The sequence below is a fragment of the Bufo gargarizans genome, chromosome 3 (genome assembly GCF_014858855.1).
Source record: "Bufo gargarizans isolate SCDJY-AF-19 chromosome 3, ASM1485885v1, whole genome shotgun sequence".
Taxonomy (NCBI): Eukaryota; Metazoa; Chordata; class Amphibia; order Anura; family Bufonidae; genus Bufo; species Bufo gargarizans.
The window spans coordinates 158328817-158349550 of NC_058082.1; the positions used below are offsets into that span (position 1 = coordinate 158328817).

The window sequence follows — 20734 nt, forward strand, 5'->3', positions numbered from 1 at the left end:
CTCATGTAGCAGAGGAAGGTCAATAAACAACTAAAACATCCTTTTTCGTGAGTGGCTGAATACTATAAATATATGAAACGTTCTGGACGATTTATTAAGTGCCGCGGTCATTTCTACTGAAACTGGCGATGCACTGTGCAGATAGAGGGTGTGTATCAGTCACCAGTTTAATGACAAACATCACAGTACGTCAATATGCCATTAGAGAGACGAGGCCAGCACTACTTCAGTCCTATTCTACTGAAGTGACAGGAAATTTTGTCAAAAAGTGCCAAGGATAAAGCTATCCACAACACCAGCTAAAGGATGGAGATATCCTCATGAATAAGAATGGTGACATTTGTCCTCAATAGAGCGACGTAGGTGAAATTTGATATTGTTACACATGGGAGTGTGAGGATTGTGATTTTTTTTTTGTCAAACTTGTTACTATATTAGCATAGTTACACAGTGTTGCACATTTAACAATGCTTTTACAACACTATAGTGGCGTAAAAAAGTCACAAATTGAGGGGCATGCCATATTTGTGACACTTAACTTCTCTCCACCTTTCAACAAGCATAGAAAGTGTTTGGGGCTTAACGGAGGGGGTTTGGCCTCCTATAACCCATCAGAATTAAAGAAACTGGTGTACATTATAGTTCAAATCTACAGCAGCTGGTAACTAGCATAGATTTGAATTTCCTTCAGACAGACTGATGCAAGAAGCGCAATGGATTGTAGAAAACTCCAGTCTCAGTTTATCTGCTGCAATGAGTTCTTTTGACACAAAAGCACCAGTTGCAAATTGTTTGTTGGGCGTTTAAAACAAAGGAAACCCAAAAGGATAAGGAAATAAAAGTCTCACCACCTTCCTCATCCACAGCCAAAACAGTAGCTCCTCTGGTAAGCAAAGCTTGGACAACAGATGCAAGCCCATTTCGGGCAGCAATGTGAAGCGGCCTAACAGAAAAACAACACATAAAACATTACATCATATATCGTATACGTATATATTTCAAATAATTACAAAATTAGCACTCAGGTCGTGAACTGCTCAAGTACCATCTGTGGGGTAAAGCGTTATATGCATTTGTTTTTCACTGTAATAGGCGATTTGGAAACCATATTACATAAACACTTAAAAAGACGTGCTGAGATCACCCAGATACTGATGGGATGAGAGCGAGATGGGCCACTGTTCACTTAGTTGGTTTTATCGGTTGGAACGTTCATTTCTCATGTTGACTTGTCTACTTAAATGATCTCGATGTCCTGCCCAAAAGTGACCTAGATCATCATGTTTGGCTATATTCTGCCAGTTACCTTCCAACTTGTTTCCAAATTTGTTACTTTGAGCTCAGCCAAGAGCCACATATAATTCTGAATGGCAGTGCCGTGGAAGAACAGTTATTGGATGTGAAGTACACATACAGAAGAGTACTGACTTACATTTGCAGCATGCTGTTAGTTGCATTGATAAGGCCAGTGTCCTGGGTTTCCCCTAGAAGCAGCAAGGCACACTTTTCATGTCCCTGGAAAGAGCAAAAATCAGATGAGAAAAAAGGAATACTAAAACCGAAATGATTAAATTGCGTAATTGCAAATTTTTGGCATAGAGGATTCGTTTGTGTCATGTGACCACGGAGAGGGAGTGCTATTACTCCCACTCTGTGATCTCCTGCCAGCCCGCAATGCACTTAGAATAGTCACCTTTCCAGCAGGGGGCCTCCGGACACTCCACAGCACGTCCATGGTCCCGGCTGCACTGACCTCCTGACGTATGCAGGCCGTGACCTGACACGCTGTGTGACGTCCGGCCCAGAGAAGCGTAGAATGATGGAGTGTCGCCCCTGCTGGAAATGCAAGTTGGTGACACCGAGAGGGTGGGGGCAAGACTATGGCCAATGACGCTGTGCACTCCGGGTGTCAGGAGGGGGAGCAGAGACTATGACAAAGGGGAGAGCTGATGGCACTGGGGGATGGGGAAGCCGATGCACTTGGGCCGATTGCACAGGGGCGAACGAAGGACGTTAGGGACTGATGGCAGGGGGTCTGATGAGTTTTTATAAAGGAAAACTGTAAATTCATGTTTTCTTATTAGCGTACTCTATTAAATCCGCAAAAATAAATTGGTAGAATACTTGATTGCTGTCAGTCTGCAGGATCATGTCAGTATTGTGGCTGGTTAAAGGGCCAGCGCTTAGTATTTTGTCCTAGTGCCGACAGGGCAGAGGGGACGCTGCTGCTCCAGTCAGATGTCTTACCATAGGACAGTGGGGAGACATGGCTGAGCTTGAGGGATGCATAGAAGAGTTCAAATTTCTCAATTTTAAATTATGTAATATGAGACAAAAGACCATATCACTTAGTGCATTTTCTGTGTTGGTGTTCTATAAAGTAGTGATGTAATTTATTCCACTCAATATTCTCACGAGTGCCAAAAGATGATGATCGCGCTGCCTATGAGTGTAGGGTTCCAATCCCAGATTCTTATCCCAAATGCGCAGTTGTTTCACCTGTCATTGGATACTTGTTAAAGTTAGTTTAGAATGAACGGAATATAGTGGGTTGTGATTGGCTCTAGGGGACCATGTGACCTTTCTATGAATGGAAAGGGGAGGGTTATTGGAAATGTGTGAATTATACACTCTGGGAAGCAGTGAAGGAGCTATATTTATATTTTTTATGTCAAAATACCGCTAGCATTTGTGGATTTTAGGAATCAATGTTTATTTATTGTTTGAAGTAAGATTGTGGCGTTATGATGAGTATCCTAGAGGAACAAAAAAAAAAGGTTTTTGCATAGATGGGCGGTCCGTGGATGTGATCTAGGACTAATACCGCACCTGTGAGAGAGATGCCATCGCCCCTGACTAAGCTGGACTGGCAAAACCCGGGGTCGGGTGGACTTTTTGTGAAGAGAATACTTTGATTTTAGAAGGCTGAATTTTTATGTCTATTTTGCAAGTAGAATAAACTGCTTTATGCGGAATTACCTGGTGGAACTTCACTATTGTGTTATAACTTCTCGCTAGAGTGCAGGTGTACGAGAGTGCACCAGCCTCTGGAAACAGATTGTTTGGCTACAAGGTGAAAACTGCGCATTTGGGATAAGAATCTGGGATTGGAATCCTACACTCATAGGCAGCGCGATCATCATCTTTTGGAACTTTGACTGTGAAGCGAACTTTACCCACGTCACTTGGAGGATCTGCAGCGCCGATAAGTAACCACAAAGATCAGAGACTGTTTGAATTTTAGCATTCTCATGAGTGCACCAGCAGTAAATCCTAAGGACTCCTGCCATATGCTAGATAGGATTACTCACTTGCAAACAAAAAGCCAACCATTTAGGCGTACCTCAATAGAAAGTCTGGTAAAGAGGCAGACCACACACAGCATAGAAATCTTAAACCAGGTGTGTATTTGATAGGAGACAGAGCAGAAGAAACTGCAGTAAATTTAACAGTTTAACGCTGTTGCATTTTTCTGTGCATCCAGATTTCACATGAACGGGATGTAAAATTTGCCTTTGCTGGCTGGACTCATTTTTCCGTCACATTATATTTGTCTTGTTTCCATGGTTATGATCAGCCTTCAATCCAGGATTGCTGGCCATGCTTGCAAACTATAGGAAAAAACGCCGGCCTATGTGCTTTTTTTCCTTTCGTGTGCAAGCAAGACCACTGGTGCTGGATTGCAGGGTGGTCATAACGATGGAAACGAGCAGTGTATAATGTGATGGAAAAATAAATCCAGCCAGCAAAGGAAGCAATATGGACAACAACAATATAATAGTAAATGCTTTTTATTAACTTTGTATGTATCCAAAGTTCACTTCTTCCCTACAATATAACACTAGGGAAAATGAATTAAAAAGGCATAGATTACATTCACACAACCATTTTTAGAACAAATTGAAGTCACTAGGTTATTCAAATTGTCTGCAACAAAACTACTGAGTGTCCGCATAACTTAAGGCAGAGTTCCTAGACAAGGGATTCAGCAAGTTAACTTTTAACTGCTTTGTATTTATTGAAGCCAAAGGGCATTCTACAGATGACTAAGGAGATGATCACATGTTTGACAACCTTTCCTATATATGAGCACGTGTACAGCGAGTTGTCAAACTGAGTAGCACATCCTCTGGACTTCTTTTAACTTATACTGATTCTATAAACCAAACAGCAGTGAACCAAGATCCTGGGTAGCATGCTTTATAGGGGAAAGCCTGTGGATTTGTCATTGTCTTTACAGCTAATTGGTCACATGTAAACTGTTGTGGGCAGCAAATTCTACGTCACAGGTTTCACTTTAAAAAGGACATCTGTCAGCGGATTAGTACCTATGAAACTGGCTGATCTGTTACATGTCCACTTGGCAGCTGAAGACATCTGTGTTGGTCCCGTGTTCATGTGTCAACATTGCTTAGAAAATTGTTTTAATATATGCAAATTATCTTCTAGGAGCAACATGGGGCACTGCCATTACACCTAGAGGCTCTGCTCTCTCTAAGGCCTCATTCACATATACATGGATTTTCACTAACCAAACCCGGCCTGCCGAGTGCACGGTGTCATTGGTTGCTATGACGCCGTGCGCTTCATGACACCGCACAGTAATACATTCGTATGATCTACACAAGTGTATTACCGTACAGCGGCACGAAGCGCACTCCGTCATAGCAACCAATGACGCTGTACGCTCGTGCACTCAGGACGGGTTTGCACGGACGAGGTCTAACTGACGCACACTCACAGGGCTGGGTGTCATGAAGTTTTCCCTGTCTGGCCCAGTCAAATTGGAGAGGGCAGTGAAATTGCAGAGACAGCATAGCCTCTAGGTATAGCGGCAATATCCCTGTTCCTATATATTAGAACCGCATCTTTCTCAGAAATGCGGGCACATACGAACATGGGACCAACACAGCCTTCAGCTGCCAAGTTGACATGTAACAGGTCAGCCAGTTTCATAGGTACAAATCTGCTGACAGAGATGTCCTTTAAAGGGAACGTGTCGTTAGAAAATGACCTTGTTTAAATTGAGATTTTTTTTATTGAATTTTTTTTTTTTTAGAATGTTAAAATCATTCAGCTTTCGCACTGGTCACTAGGCCCTGAAATATGTAAAGACTTTCTGTTCTTTGAGAGCAGCCACATTGGCCATACACACTGCTGTGCTTTTTCATAAGTTTACACCGTTATATCTACTTATTTTAGTTATCATGGGTATTCATTGCCTTTAAGAGCAATGTTGATTTATATTCACTGTTTTGTATGAAGTTTCATGTAGGCCGAAGTAAGTCCATGAGAAAATTACTGTGCTGTTCAAAAGCTAGTGTTATAGTAACAATATATTATACATTTAGAAAGTTAGAAGATACACCGCACCTGCAGATTCTGAGGCATCATTGTTTTTCCTATCTGAACATGAATTCCACAGTGTGAGAATTGTCTAGATGTTCTCAAAGTATATATTCATGCATCAAAGTTTGTCCCTCGGCCCTGAGACAAGGCCTCCAGATGTCAGAGGTGTGAAGTATTGAAAATATCAGGCATGTGTGAGTTAACCCTTAATGGTATGATGCTTATTGCTTATACAACAGTGCCACCTAGATATAAGCAGTTAATACTACATCAGTAGCAAAAGTGCATTCTGGGTAGTATTATGACATCATGCTCCTTATCAATGCACACACCCATCCAACAATGATTGGAAAGTTCCAGACTCGGAGGGAGTGTTCATCTGATAAGTTTTGGGTTAAGAAACCAGTTAATATACAAACTGAAAAGAATGGCGTGGTATTAGCAGGAGGTGCTCAAACCCACATGCAGATCCCCAGCAAAAATGCATACGGTGGAGGATGCCCGCAGCGAACCACAAGTACCACAATAGACATCCTACACAAGGTAGCAATTATGTGGATGTGATAATCAATATAACAAAATAATAGCAAAGACAGGTGCACTTTGCGGTCTTACTAAACCCTCAAACTGATATTAAAATTGAGAGATTAGTCAACATGTCGTACGGTGTAGGAAATGTCTAAGCCCGGGCACCACGCCAAGGTTTCTCAAGTAGCCCGGGACCTAACACTTTCCTACCTGAGCCGTATGGGCAATACCAGGAGCCAGTGGGCAAATTAAAGGAGCATGAGGCCGACTCACAAGCAACTCACCAGTTACCTCCAGCATGTAACCATGCTTGCAATGGGAGGAGGGAGGAGTCTGCGAGTCCCACTGTAATTTGCCCACTGGCTCCTGGTATTGCCCATACGGCTCAGGTAGGAGAGTGTTAGGTCCCGGGCTACTTGAGAAACCTTGGCGTGGTGCCCGGGCTTAGACATGTCCTACACCGTAATCTCTCAATTTTAATACAAGTTTGAGGGTTTAGTAAGACTGCAGAGTGCACCTGTCTTTGATATTATTTTGGTATAAGAAACCAGTTACCAGAAAAAAAAAAAAAAGGGAGGAAAAAAAAAAAAAAAAAAACACACCACATTTGGATTAGAGATCTCTGGAGAATCATTTGGATTATCGGGAAAAACTCTTGAGAGCTGGCTGCCCCAATACTCTGCACATCACTTGTCCATTGGGTAATGTATATTTTGTTTTATGTAGTATTGATCTAAATTAATTGGCTTGATACTTAGCCAGATACCCGCTCATTTGCGGACGTGTAACGTTAGTAGCTACATCAGTATTTTCACTGATTTCAGTTACGATGCATATAACTGAAAAAAGGGGATAATATTGGAGAAACTCTTTGTTGGGAATCTTTGTATTCCCTAGTTTGATATCAAGCCAATAATTTATAAGTTTTGTTGCAATACTACCATTATCTGAAGATTGGTCATCATTTTTAGGCGGAGCAAGGGTTCGTATCTGTCATCTTGATTGAGTTTTCCTGCATAATCCATTGATTGTATATCTCTCACAAATTTAAAGCTGTATTGCATAATATTTCTTGTGTTGGTTGAGTAGTGTTTTGTTGGTATCATATAGTGGTGAATTCTGGGTACTGCACATCATTGTATATTATTGAAATTTATGTTGATTAATTTTTGATTGTATAATAAACCATTTATATTTTTGCATAGACGCTTGTACCCTGTTTTACTGATTGCACAAAATAATCAGGTTCTCTATTGACCTCTTTTTGGAGATGTTTATGTCCATCTCACGGGTCAATATAGTTTGCATAATTTTTCTTTTGACCCGATAATTTTTTTAAATATTTATATAAAGCATTTGCTTTATATACCCAACAACACAATGGACCTCATTAACTTTTATGAGGGAGAGATATATAGCCATGCTTTGTGACCTGTGCAGAGGTCTGGAGGGAGTAGACAAGCTGTGATATCACATACAGTTGAAACCAGAAATATACCCACACACACACACTATATAAAAAGAGGTGTTAACTGCCGCTGATCGGAGCTCCCTGTCATAGAGATCGGGTGCTGGCCATGCGATTCTGCCGCTGGCATCCGTTTAGTGCATTTGTAGTAATGGTTTAAAAACAGTGGCCAGTGCGCCCCCAATCCCCCAGTATTAAATCAATGGTGGCAGTGGCCACAGGGTCCCCTCCCCACTTCCTCATTGGTGGTGCAGTGGCAGTTGTAATTGGAGTCCCAGCAGTGTAATCCTGGGGCTCCGATCAGTTACCATGGCAGCCATGGTAACTGAAGCCCTGGCTGCCATGGTAACCTCCCAGCTGCTGTGTGCACAAAGCCCAGGACAACAGGGAGAGTGTGAGATCCTAGCCACCCTAATAAATAAAACATATATCCCCACTCCCCAAAAAGTCAAAAACTATTAAAATATTTATATCACCTATGCGGTGAACGCCATAACAGAAAAAAATAAAAAACTATATAGTAAAAGGACTGTTCGATTATGAGCCGGACATTCCATAAAATGCGGAATGCACGCTGCTTTTTTGACGTTTTCTTTTTTTCGCTTGGTATCAAATGGTATCCAGTTTCGCAATACTTTATGGTATTGAAATCGAATAAAATTTTTCGTATCGTGACAACCCCAGTACAGAACAGAAAATGATGACTTATTAGTGTGTGAAAAATGCATGATTATATACAGACATGGAAAATTAAAGGGACACTGACAGGGCCAATAAGCATATTGAGGTATATATATGGCAGTACAGGTCTTATAATGGGTATTACAATGATCTAAGTATCCCCCCTGTCCACATTATACATACAGAAAACTGAAGTTTTATAACCTGCTCCAACGGTCTTCAATCTGCCCAAGGGGCGGCGTTTCACCTCTCTTGCGCCCAGCCAGCCTCCCCCAACTGCCGCTTTGAAGCGCCGCCCAGCTCATGAATATTCAGTTTGCTGGGCGGCTTCTGCGGTCCCCGCTCTGAAGCGCTGCGCTGAACAGTGCCCTGCGCATGCGCCGGATCTTGTGAAGTCGGGGACAGTAAGCGCCGCCCAGCGAAGTGAATATTGATGAGCTGGGCGGCGCTTACTGTACCGGACTTCACAAGATCCGGCGCATGCGCCGGGCACTGTTGAGCGCAGCGCTTCAGAGCGGGAACCGCAGAAGCCGCCCAGCAAACTGAATATTCATGAGCTGGGCGGCGCTTCAAAGCGGCAGTTGGGGAGGCTGGCTGGGCGCAAGAGAGGCGAAACGCCGCCCCTTGGGCAGATTGAAGAACGTTGGAGCAGGTTATAAAACTTCAGTTTTCTGTATGTATAATGTGGACAGGGGGGATACTTAGATCATTGTAATACCCATTATAAGACCTGTACTGCCATATATATACCTCAATATGCTTATTGGCCCTGTCAGTGTCCCTTTAAACAAAAACTAAAAAATTCTAAAAAAGTTATGTTCATAAAAGTACGATTTAAAAAAAATAGGTTATTTTCTGACGACACATTTTTAAAAGGTAAAACAATTTTAAAACAAGGCTCAGAAAACTCCAGCAGAATCTGACTAGACTGAAATAACAGGAAAATCCAGGCACCTTGCTGCAGGCTAGGTGAAGAGCAGTGTTCTTGTTTATGTCCATCACAGTTAAATCTGCTTTCATGTGAAACAACAGGAACTCTAAAAGATGGAAAGATGATGTCAGAAATTCATATCCATATCAAACATTGTACCTTTAGATAATGGATTCAAAACTACACCTTACCAACTGCTGCAGTTTTCCCATTTTCTGCTGCTATCATCAGTGGTGTCCGACCTGCCTGGTCAGAGGCATCAACCTCCGCTTGGTGGTGCAGCAGTAGCTGTAAACCATTCATGTTGTCAGCAAAGGCTGCAGCATGAAGAGGTGTCCTAGTAAAAGAAATTAAACTTCAATATTTTTATTGTACTGCACCTTTCCATCACATCCGCCTCCACCCAATAAGTATCCCCAACTCGAGTAGCTGGATTCACTTTAATATTAAACCACTTCACATCCGCCTATAGGATATAAACGTCCTCTGGGTGGATGTTTATCTCTGAATGGACGTTCTGTCAGTGACAGCAGGGCAACCAAGAAAGAAGGCAGGGACAGTTCCCTATGCGCTTCCTATCCCAGTGGTCATGACTGCCGGGGCAGTGCAGGAGCTGTCGGGTCTTCCATAGATCTCGATCAGCCCTGCACTAAGGCTGTACAGCGCTGTATTATGCTGTAAAGTCTTTCTGGTGGTGTATTTCTCCTGTAACTGGGGCTATGTCAGCCCCAGTTACAGGAGAAATGAATGGGAAAAAAAAACAAAAAACGAATTGTCCCACAGGACTGGCGCATAGCAAATGTGGTGCCAATATTCCAAAAGGGTCCAAAAACAGAGCCTGGAAACTATAGGCCAGTAAGTTTAACATCTGTTGTTGGTAAACTGTTTAAAGGTTTTCTAAGAGATGCTATCTTAGAGCATCTCAACGCAAAGAACGCCATATCAGCATGGCTTCATGAGGGATCTGTCATGCCAAACTAATTTAATCAGTTTCTATGAGCAGGTAAGTTCTAGTCTTGACAGTGGCAAATGAATGGATGTCTTCTATCTGGACTTCTCCAAAGCATTTGACACTGTATCACATAGAAGGTTAGTATATAAAATGAGAATACTTGGACTGGGAGAAAATGTCTGTATATGGGAAAGTAACTGGCTCAGTAATAGAAGACAGAGGGTGGTTATTAACGGTACACACTCAGATTGGGTCACTGTCACTAGTGCGGTACCTCAATGGTCAGTATTGGGCCCTATTCTCTTCAATATATTTAATAATGATCTTGTAGAAGGCTTGCACAGTAAAAAATAAAAATTTTCGTAGATGACACTAAACTGTGTAAAGTAATTAACACTGAAGAGGACAGTATACTACTACAGAGAGATCTGGATAGAGTGGAGGCTTGGGCAGAGAAGTGGCAGATGAGATTTAACACTGACAAATGTAAAGTTATGCACATGGGAAGGAATAATGCAAGTCAACCGTACATACCAAATGGTAAAACACTGACATGGAAAAGGATCTAGGAATTTTAATAAACAGCAAACTAAGCTGCAAAAACAAGTGTCAGGCAGCTGCTGCCAAGGCCAATAAGAAAATGGATTGCATCAAAAGAGGCATAGATGCCCGTGATAAGAACATAGTCCTACCACTTTACAAATCGCTAGTCAGACCACACATGGAGTACTGTGTGCAGTTCTAGGCTCCTATGAACAAGGCAGACATAGCAGAGCTAGGGAGGGTCCAGAGGAGAGCAACTAAAGTAATAACTGGAATGGAGCAACTACAGTACCCTGAAAGGTCATCAAAATTAGGGTTATTCACTTTAGAAAAAAAGGATGACTGAGGTGAGATCTAATTACTATGTATAAATATATCAGGTGTCAGTACAGAGATCTCTCCCATCATCTATTTATCCCCAGGACTGTGACGAGGGGACATCCTCTGCGTCTGGAGGAAAGAAGGTTTGTACACAAACATAGAAGAGGATTCTTTACGGTAAGAGCAGTGAGACTATGGAACTCTCTGCCTGAGGTGGTGGTGATGGTGAGTACAATAAAGGAATTCAAGAGGGGCCTGGATATATTTCTGGAGTGTAATAATATTTCAGGCTATAGCTACTATAGAGGGGTCGTTGATCCAGAGTTATTCTGATTGCCTGATTAGGGGAATAAAAAAAATCCTTCCTGACTCCAAAGTGCGGAAAACTGGCTTCTACCTCAGGTTTTTTTTTTTGTCTTACTCTGGATCAACTTGCAGGATAACTCAGGCCGAACTGGATGGACAAATGTATTTTTTCGGCCTTAAATACTAGGTTACTAATAAAAAATAAAAAAAAACATTTGGTATTGCCATGTCCATAATGACCAGCTCTATAAATATATCACATGATCCACCCCGTCCAATAAACACCATAAAAAAAAAATAGCCATTTGTCACCTTACATCACAATAAATGCGAATACAAGTGATCAAAAAAGGCGTATGTCCCACAAAATGGTACTAATAAAACAGTCACCTCATCCCACAAAAAATTAGCCCCTACATAAGAAAAACGCTCAAAAAAAAAAAAAACACTATAGGCTCTCAGAACATGGAAACATTAAAACTGCATTTTTTAAACCAAAAAATGATATTATTGTGTTAGTGAAAAAAATAAAAAATAAAATAAGTATACATATTAGGTATCGCCGCATCCATAAAAAGCAGCTCTATAAAAAATATCACATGACCTACCCCTCAGGTGAACACCGTAAAAAAAAAAAAAAAAAAAAAAAAAAAAAAAAAAAAAAAGATCAAATAAAAACAGTGCCAAAAAAGCAATTTTTTTTGTCACCTAACATCAAAGTGCAACACCAAGCGATCAAAAAGGGGTATGCCCCCCAAAATAGTAGCAAACAGTCACCTCATCTTGCAAAAAATGAGATCCTAACTAAGACAGTCAGAAACCCCCCCACACACACACACACACACACTGACTCTCAGACTATGGAGACAATACAAGATTCAAAAATGCTATTGTGTAAAACTTAAATAAATACGAAAACGTATACATTAGGTATTGCCACGTCCATAACAATCTGCTCTATAAAATGTCACATGACCTAACCCCCTCAGGTGAACGCTGTAAAATATGTGTTTCCAATATGTAAGCCCCCACAAAGTGACTTCAGACGTGAACTGGTCCTTTAAAAAAAAAATAAAAAATTGGGTTGTGGAAATTCTTAAAAATTTTAAGAATTGCTTCTACAATTCTAAGCCTAATGTCTTAAAAAAATAAAACGAAGAGGGTGAACCTTCAGATGTTCGCAAAAGCCTAGGTAAGACCGCCACGTCCGGTAGTAAATCCTGGATGAGGCCGGCTTCCGTGCGCTGATCATGGTACGAACCACATTCGCCGAAAAACCCTGTTGCGTTAAAACTGCGGTCTCAACAGCCACGCCGTTAAACGTAGCGACCCTAAATGCTGGTGGAAGATCGGCCCTTGAGAGAGAGAGAGAGAGAGAGAGAGAGAAGGTCTTCTCTTAGAGGCAGTGGCCAAGGCGCGTCTCCCAGGAGCAGCATTAGGTTGGCGTACCAAGGCCGGCGAGGCCAATCCGGGGCTACCAGGATTGTAGGCATGCCCTCTGACGCGATTTTTCAGAGAACCCGCGGTAGAAGGGGGAGGGGCGGAAACACATACAGGAGAGAAAATTCTGTCCACGGAAGCACGAGAGCGTCGGCGCCGTACGCCCTCGGGTCCTTGGACCTGGACAGGAAGGTGGGGAGCTTGTGGTTGAACCTGGAGGCCATGAGATCCACATCTGGACGACCTCAACAGAGGCAAATTGACTCAAACACCTCGGGATGCAGAGACCACTATCGTAGTCCGGCTGAGGAAATTTGCCGCCCAGTTGTCCACCCCCGGAATGTAAATTGCCGACAGGGCCGGAACATAAGTTTCCGCCCAGCAGAGGATGAGAGACACTTCCCGCATCGCCGCTGCGAGTGCCCCCCTGATTTATGTACGCCACGGCCATGGCGTTGTCCGACTGGACCCGAACGGGGCGGCCCCTCCGGGGAGTCCTGTGCCGGAGCGATAGGAGAATCGCCCTCAGTTCCAGAATGTTTATCGGCAGCTTGGATTCCGATGGAGACCAGGTGCCCTGGACGGACTGGGGAGGAAACAACCCCCCAACCCTGCAGGCTGGCGTCGGTGGTGACCACCAACCAGGTCATCGGCAGAAAGGATCTTCCCTGGAGGGGGGGGGGGGGGGTCCGCAACCACCAGAGGAGGGAGGACCAAACGTGGGGGGGGGGAAGGGCCGGTCCAGACTCTTTTGGGACTTGTCCAAGGCAGACAGGATCGCCGTCTGGAAGATGCAGGAGTGATATTGCGCGAAAGGAATCGCTTCGAAGCAGGACACCATCTGCCCCAATACCTGCATGCTGGATCGGAAGGACGGGCTGCGGTGGAGAAGGGTCCGAGCCGAACTGTGAAGGCTCAGGCGCTTTTCCGGTGGGAGCCGAACCTCTGCTGTTTCTGTATCCAGCAGCATCCCCAGGAAGACGAGTTGTCTGGAAGGGGTAAGCTAGGACTTGGGGAGGTTGATAATCCAACCAAACTGCTCCAGGGGTTGCAGTGTGAGGTCCACGCTGGCGGACGTCTGGGAAAAGGAGGGCGCCTTGATAAGCAGATCGTCCAAGTAGGGAAGAAAAACACCCCTGGAGTGGAGCAAGGCCAGGATAGGGGCCCAAAACCTTCGTGAACACCCGAGAGTTGTCACCAGGCCGAAGGGGAGGGCGAGAAATTGATAGTGGTTGTTCTCCACCGCAAAGCGAGGGAAACGCTGGTGACACTGAGCAATCAGGACGTGGAGGTACGCATCCTGGATGTCGATAGACGACAGAAACTCACCTATTTCCATAGCAGCCACCACGGATCGAAAGGACTCCATCCTGAACCGACGAAGACTGAGAAACCGGTTTAACCGTTTGAGGTCCAATATCGGTCTCACTGAGCCTTCCTTTTTGGGGACCACAAACAGGTTCAAGTAGAACCCCTTGAATCGGTCCCTTAGAGAAACGGGAGTGATCACTCCTTTGTCCAGAAGGGTGCGAATGACTTTGGAGAAGGCGGCCGCACTCTTGGGGTCCCCCGGGACACAGGAGTGAAAGAAGCGGTTCGGAGGGAGGGACACGAATTCTATTGTGTATCCGGATGACACAACCTCGAGAGCCCAGGTGTCGGAGACGTGTGCCCGCCAGATATCCTTGAAAAGGAGGAGGGTGGGGGCGCACCTTCAGGCGGGGGTCTGCTTGGCCGAGAGGGGGCCAGCAGGCTGGGACTTACGCCAAGAGGGTAGAGTCAGAAAAAATTGCTTTTTGCGCCTATCCTGGGTGGAAGTAGCGGACGGACCGGACGCGGGTCAAGGGCCGGAGGACCTGCGGGAAGACCTAAAGCAAGAGAACCCAGGGCGGCCTTGAGTGGTGCTCTTGGTCCTAGGCTGGGGCAGATGGGGAGGGTTAACAGTCCTACCAGATCGACGACCTCAGGAGGAGCAAGCAGCAGTAGCAGAATGAAGCTTCTACACTGCACGGCAGGTGGAGAGTGGACGCCTGCTTGGGGAGAGAGGCAGCAGTGGTGGCCTGTACTCTAGAGCTGGGGGAAAAAAAAAAAAAAAAAAAAAAAAAAAAAAAAAACAGAGGCAGGAAGAGACTGGAGCGGGAAGCTCTGCAGAGCCCTGTAATGACATGTCCCGACGCCGAGTCCCCTTCTAATTGCGCAGACTTCCACGATCGTGATCACGATGCCGGCCGCACTAACCACCTTGCGCTGCCGGCTGCGTTCCCCACCAGCCCAGGCGAGCGCCGAACAACGACCGATCCGGCCGAGAAAAAGGTTAGCCCAACAACAGATCGGAGCTGTGTTCCTTTGGTGGGGAGAAGAAAAAACTAAGCTCATGCAGCAGAGTCCGCTCATGCACTGGGGGTCGCTAGTTATATGGGGGCCCAGTGACGTCCACAGCATGCTCCAGCGGTGCCAGGGGGAAAGGGGGGCTGGAACAGCCACTCTCACAATCCAGGAGTCTGCGCCCTCTGTCCATTCCAGCAGGGTCGCCCCTTCAGCTCCTGGCACCACAGTGGCAGGGAGCTGGAGAGGGGCTTGACAAGTGGGCGACCCTTACGCTGGCAGGATGCAGGGGAGCTGGGCTGCCCTGGTCCTCCTTGTCTTCTGTGGGGGAGGCAGCAGTGCGGGTAACCGGCACTGGCGCAGCTCGACCCCGGAAGAAACAGAGGTCCAGGCGTCTGTTGTCCCTGTGAAAAAAATAAAAGAAAAAAGAAAAATGAGGAGAAAAAACTGCCCTGCAAGCAGGGAGTGTCTTGCCTCCTTGGACACCAAGCAAAAACTGGTAGTCTCTTTCTCCAGGCTGAGGGTATAGATGCTGGAGGAGGGGCTTTACAGTTTTCACTTAGTGTCATGCCTCCTAGGGAGTTAAGCTATACCCAAGGTTTCCTGTGTCCCCCCAAGGAATTGGGCGAGAAATGGGTCCGCATCCATTCCGCAATTTTGCAGACCCATTCATTTTTAATGGGGTCGGAATTGCGGACAAGATTAGGCATTTTCTATTATAGTGGCGGCGACGTGCGGTCCGCAAATTGCGGAATGCACATTGCAAATGTCCGTGTTTTGCGGCTCCGCAAAACACTTACCGACTGGTGAATGGACCCTAATAGCATGTGCAGCACAGATTCAGACATTTTAAAAAAGTGCACTGGAGCAGCAGCATGGAGATACTTTGTATAAGGGAAAAGAGAACACAGGAGAGGTAACTGAATTTGTATCAAAGCTCAAAGGTCCCAGTTACCACTTTTTTTTATAAAATAAGGGCATAAGAACCAAGTTATATTTCTCAACTTCAATAAATTCATTTGAAAGTAAAACAGCAATAAGCTATGTATGTTATGAACTAATTACAACACGCTGCCCAAGAAAAGGGTTGTTTGCCCTATTAACACCTCTCGTGAGCTAAAATCAGACAGAAGGAGGAATAAATGCAACTCAATGGACCCCCATTTACTAAGGGTACTTTCACACTAGCGGCAGGACGTTTCCGACAGTCTGTTTACCCTGTCGGACCGCCGCTCCGTCCCACCTTGACTATAATGGGGGTGGGGTGGGGGCGGAGCTCTGGTGCAGCACGGCAGTTCGCAGTGAGAGGCCGCACGGACTAAAAAGTCGGACATGCAGTACTTTTAGTCCGGCGGCCTTTCGCCGTGCTGGAGCTCAGCCCCCGTCCCCATTATAGTCAATGGGGACGGAGCGGCGGTACGGCAAAATAGCGGCAGCACAGATCCGACAGGGTGAACAGCCTGTCGGATCCATCCTGCCGCTAGTGTGAAAGTAGTCTAAGACTGGCATATCTTATGAAGGTCTACGAATGAAGATGGAGGGGTTTTTATGGCCAATTAGAATGTTTCTACAGTAACGGCTCTATATGTAATCTTTATAAGAGGGTAGTCACGTTCTGAAACTCAAAATTATTACAATCAAATACTGCATGTCACACTTGCATGACCTGTTAATACCAACCTTCCTTTGGCATCTCTGGTATTCACAATCTTGGCACCCAATGCTGTTATAAGCATCTCAGCCGTACCGTCTTGGCTGTTAATTCTGTAAAAATGTATACATTTCTTACAATCACATTCTAAGAGGCATTCATAACAAGAACATAAACACACACAACAAATTAATCACACTTACACTGCACAGTGCAAAGGGGTGAAAGGGTTTCCTTCGAGGTAAGCAAATGGGTTGTGTTCAAGTAACAATTCCAAACAATCTTCATGCCCTTGGGGGAAAAAAAAAAATAGAAAATACAGGGTTGTCAAATGTAGTTTGCGCTTAAAAGGGAACCTACACCTTAGCTTAAACCACAAAAGGTGCAGCAACATATATCAGAGTGCTCTATGTCTTTAGGTTTAATCTGCTCGGCTTTTTCAGCATGTGGGGCACAGATCCACAGAAAGCATTTGGGATTTGTACCACACACACACACACACGATTTGAAAGGTCCACAAAACAGGAACACAAAACACAACTGCAGTAAACACATTGAATTGGCTTCCTCACATTCAAGAGATTAAAAAAAAAAAAAAAAAAAAAGAAGGAAGACTCACCATTGTAAGCAGCCCAGTGCATGGGAGTGTATCCGTTGTAATCCACCACTGCATCCAGTGGGTCTGTTGAAAGTGCAGCCTGCAAATACACATGCACCAATGTTGCATGGCCGCAAGCTGAAGCAAAGTGAATAGGTGTGCGTCCCTTGTAATCCCGACACAGCACAAAGGCATCATGGTCCAGCAGAGCTCCCACACAATCTTCACAACCAGTTACTGACTGTAGAATACACAAAAGCATATGTAAAACTCCAAAGGAAAAATGGTCAGCCACAAAGATAAACTGCATTTCTGATTAATAAAATATACTACAAAGTATATATTATAAAAGGGGGGGGGGAAGAAAAGGCTCTGCTCACTGCTCTGTGTAGTGTGGTTCTTCCTCGCTTATCTCCAGCATCTACAGTGGCTCCTTTCTCCAGCAGCAGGTGAACACAGTCAACATGTCCATTCATCACAGCAAGCATAAGGGGGGTTCTTGAAATTAAACCAAAGACAACAATTTCAATACATTACTGTAAACACTGTACTTTCATTTAAAGGGTTTTCCAAAACATTACAACTGATATAACCTATCCTGCTATGGGGCTGAGCTGCTCCCAGGCCATGAGACGGATGAATGTGTCGTCACTGGCCTAGGAAAAGTTTAGAGAAAGCTACCGCAAGTGATGCTGCCCTCTTTGGCCTGATCGGATCGGACCCCCACCGATCAGATACTGATGACCTATCCAGAGGACAGGTCATTAGTATTAAATAGGTATTACGGTTACCAGAAACATAACTCATGTTTTAGACTAAATCATCAATAAATACCTAATATGTCAATTTCACATATTTACCATTCAGTAGTTCTAAAAGTAGTTTTCTTCCTCCGCTACCCACTGGGTTTCCTCATAAATTACCATGGAATTGACGGGTAGTTCTGAGCATTTGTTAGGTTGAGCATGCTCAGTGTGTTGCTATCAATTCTCTAGCTAAATGTTTTGTGAAACTGTAGATGGGACGCGAAATGGACTGTAAAATCAGGCAGCCAATCAATAATCAACAACACTCATGAGCAAGCACAAACGCACAGCAGGAAAGCTGGGGATTGTAGGTTTGTGAGGCAAGATCAAACGCCATGATACTGTGTGTGTTGGAGACTAACAGGAGCTAGACAAATGGATTGCAAGGTAAATTGGAGCTCTGGTTATATGTATAGGTTCTGGTTGGGTCACAGCTTGCAGCCTTAATGCAGTTTTTCATAAATTAAGTTACTTTACCGGAACACCCCTGTAAAGTCTCAGAAAAAAACCCTTAATGTTTAAAGGGACTTCCAGGGACTATAAGATTGAAGGCCTGCCCTTCAGATTGGCCATATTATATCTAGGTGTGAAAAGAGATGATCTTTCAACCAGACTCAACAAAGGAGGAGGATATAACTGAAGAAATAACTCACTGCCCATGCGCATCCGTTACATCAGTAATGTCTGGTCTCTCACTGCTATCAATTAGCAGGTGAAGAACATCAGTGTTTCCAGAGGCAGCTGTAAATGAAACAGTTACTACTGTTAATATTTTCATTTCCATTACAGCTATAATGAGACCATGCATTTCATCCATACAACCACATGCGGTATTGGTACATGGTTCTTGCCACGCAGCATACTAGACAGGTATGCTTCAGATACAGTTTTGAAAGAAACAACCACAATTAAAGCTTCTCATACTGGAAATTTACCCCAAGTAGCAACTGCCAGAAGCTCTACATTTATGCTCGGGGGTGGGTTCCTAAAACTTGACAAAAACATACATACAAATAAATGCCATCAAAGACATGACTGTACCTGCTACATGCAATGGTGTCCATTTTTTCTTGCGGTCCTTTATGAGAGGGGAGGCCCCATGGCTCATCAGAACCTCCACACACTCTGTAAAACCCCTCTCTGTGGCGAGGTAAAGCGCAGTGCGGCCTTTGTGATCACGAACGTCCAGATTTACCAGCGTCTCCGCTAGAGTTTTCAGGGCATCGCAGCGACCATTGAAGGCCTGTTAACAATAAATAGTATTTGATTCAGTTTTACATAAAGCACTGATCACAAGGGATCAGGCATGCTTTGCTGCGTACCAAAATAAAGACATGCAAGGCCTCACATTATGCCAACATAATACCCCTTTCCTGCTGTACATAGAGGGAACATCCCAAATAAACTGCTCAATGAGGAAATCAATTGTTTTACCATCTACATGTAAGAATATTATCAGCATGAAGGCACATTTATATTTATCATAATTGTGCTTAAAATCATAAAGATACGGTACTTACCGCTAAGTGCAAAGGGCTAACCGGTACAGTGCTTTCCACATCCTCCAGGCAGTTAAATGACATCTCTAGGAGCTGTGGATGACAGACTGCTTGTCAACAAATGTACAGGTACTAAAATATCAACTTCTTTAGAGATTATACAGGCAGTTACTGTTCTACTCTGAACAGTCCTTTGCTGAATGCTTCAAAGGGGTTGTCCCATGGAAAATATTCAGTTTTCAAACCAGCACCTGGATCTGAACACTTTTGTAATTGCATGTGTTTAAAAAAAAATTATAGTAGCTACTGAGTTATTCAATGAAATCTACCTGTATAGCGCCACCTGCTGTTTGCTTTTTCCAATTTCTCTGTCCTGCTTACTGAGACGGAAGAACATGCTTCGTTCCGTCACTTAAGTGCCACTGGCTGCAGCAGAGAGGACACAGCCGAGAAAGGACATGCTCCCTAAGCTGCCAGATTGAAATACATCTAGCAGAACAATTGGAGCAACGAATGGAGAGATCTCAACTATGATGTACAGAGCTGTTTCTAGATTTGATAGAAAGATAATCAAGTACTAGATTATGTATGATTAATTATTCATGGGATAACCCCCTTTAAAAAACACACACACATTATTTATATATATATATATATATATATATATATATATATATATATATATATATATATATATATATATATATATATATATATATATAGCGTACCGCCCATAGAGGCAGACCACGCCACTGCTATGGGGCCCGCGGCACTGGGGGGCCCGTAGCACAGATAAGGCCCCGCCCACTGATGACCAGCAGCCGGCTATGCGGCTGCTTTTCTCCCCAGGGCCCCCCCCCCCCCCCATGTTTAGCTGAATCGCCTCCCAGAGGCGCGGCTAAGTCCTAGACAACCGCCCCCCTCCTCAGCGCTGCGCTCTGAAACACCCGATCCTCCTCTCGTCGGCGTCCCAAATCCCGCGCAGGCGCAGTGCCGGCGATTGCCTGCGCCTGCGCTCTGATAATACGGCTGAGGGCAACAGCTTCAACATAGTCACTGGGCATGCGCCGAGCCCAGTGACGATGTTGAAGCTGTTGCCCTCAGCCGTATTATCAGAGCGCAGGCGCAGGCAATCGCCGGCACTGCGCCTGCGCGGGATTTGGGACGCCGACGAGAGGAGGATCGGGTGTTTCAGAGCGCAGCGCTGAGGAGGGGGGCGGGTGTCTAGGTCTTAGCCGCGCCTCTGGGAGGCGATTCAGCTAAATGATGGAGGCGTTAGAGTTTTCATATTTAGGCGGGCACGGCACTAATCAGAGGGGCACCGTGGAGAAAGAAA

The 20734-nt window shown here is 44.5% G+C and overlaps 1 protein-coding gene across 1 annotated transcript in view; it reads right to left on the reverse strand.

The window, feature by feature from the left end:
* Nucleotides 1-20734, reverse strand: part of ANKRD52 (ankyrin repeat domain 52) — a 68459-nt gene that overhangs the window by 1093 nt on the left and 46632 nt on the right. Inside the window, exons 18-28 of the mRNA XM_044285260.1 lie at nt 19420-19491; nt 18941-19142; nt 18553-18640; nt 17474-17591; nt 17115-17334; nt 16699-16786; nt 16525-16608; nt 9149-9294; nt 8981-9063; nt 1433-1515; nt 852-943 (exon numbers count right to left, since the gene is read on the reverse strand). Of these exons, the coding sequence (XP_044141195.1) occupies nt 852-943; nt 1433-1515; nt 8981-9063; nt 9149-9294; nt 16525-16608; nt 16699-16786; nt 17115-17334; nt 17474-17591; nt 18553-18640; nt 18941-19142; nt 19420-19491 (1276 nt within the window). The remainder of the gene's footprint in view (nt 1-851; nt 944-1432; nt 1516-8980; nt 9064-9148; nt 9295-16524; nt 16609-16698; nt 16787-17114; nt 17335-17473; nt 17592-18552; nt 18641-18940; nt 19143-19419; nt 19492-20734) is intronic.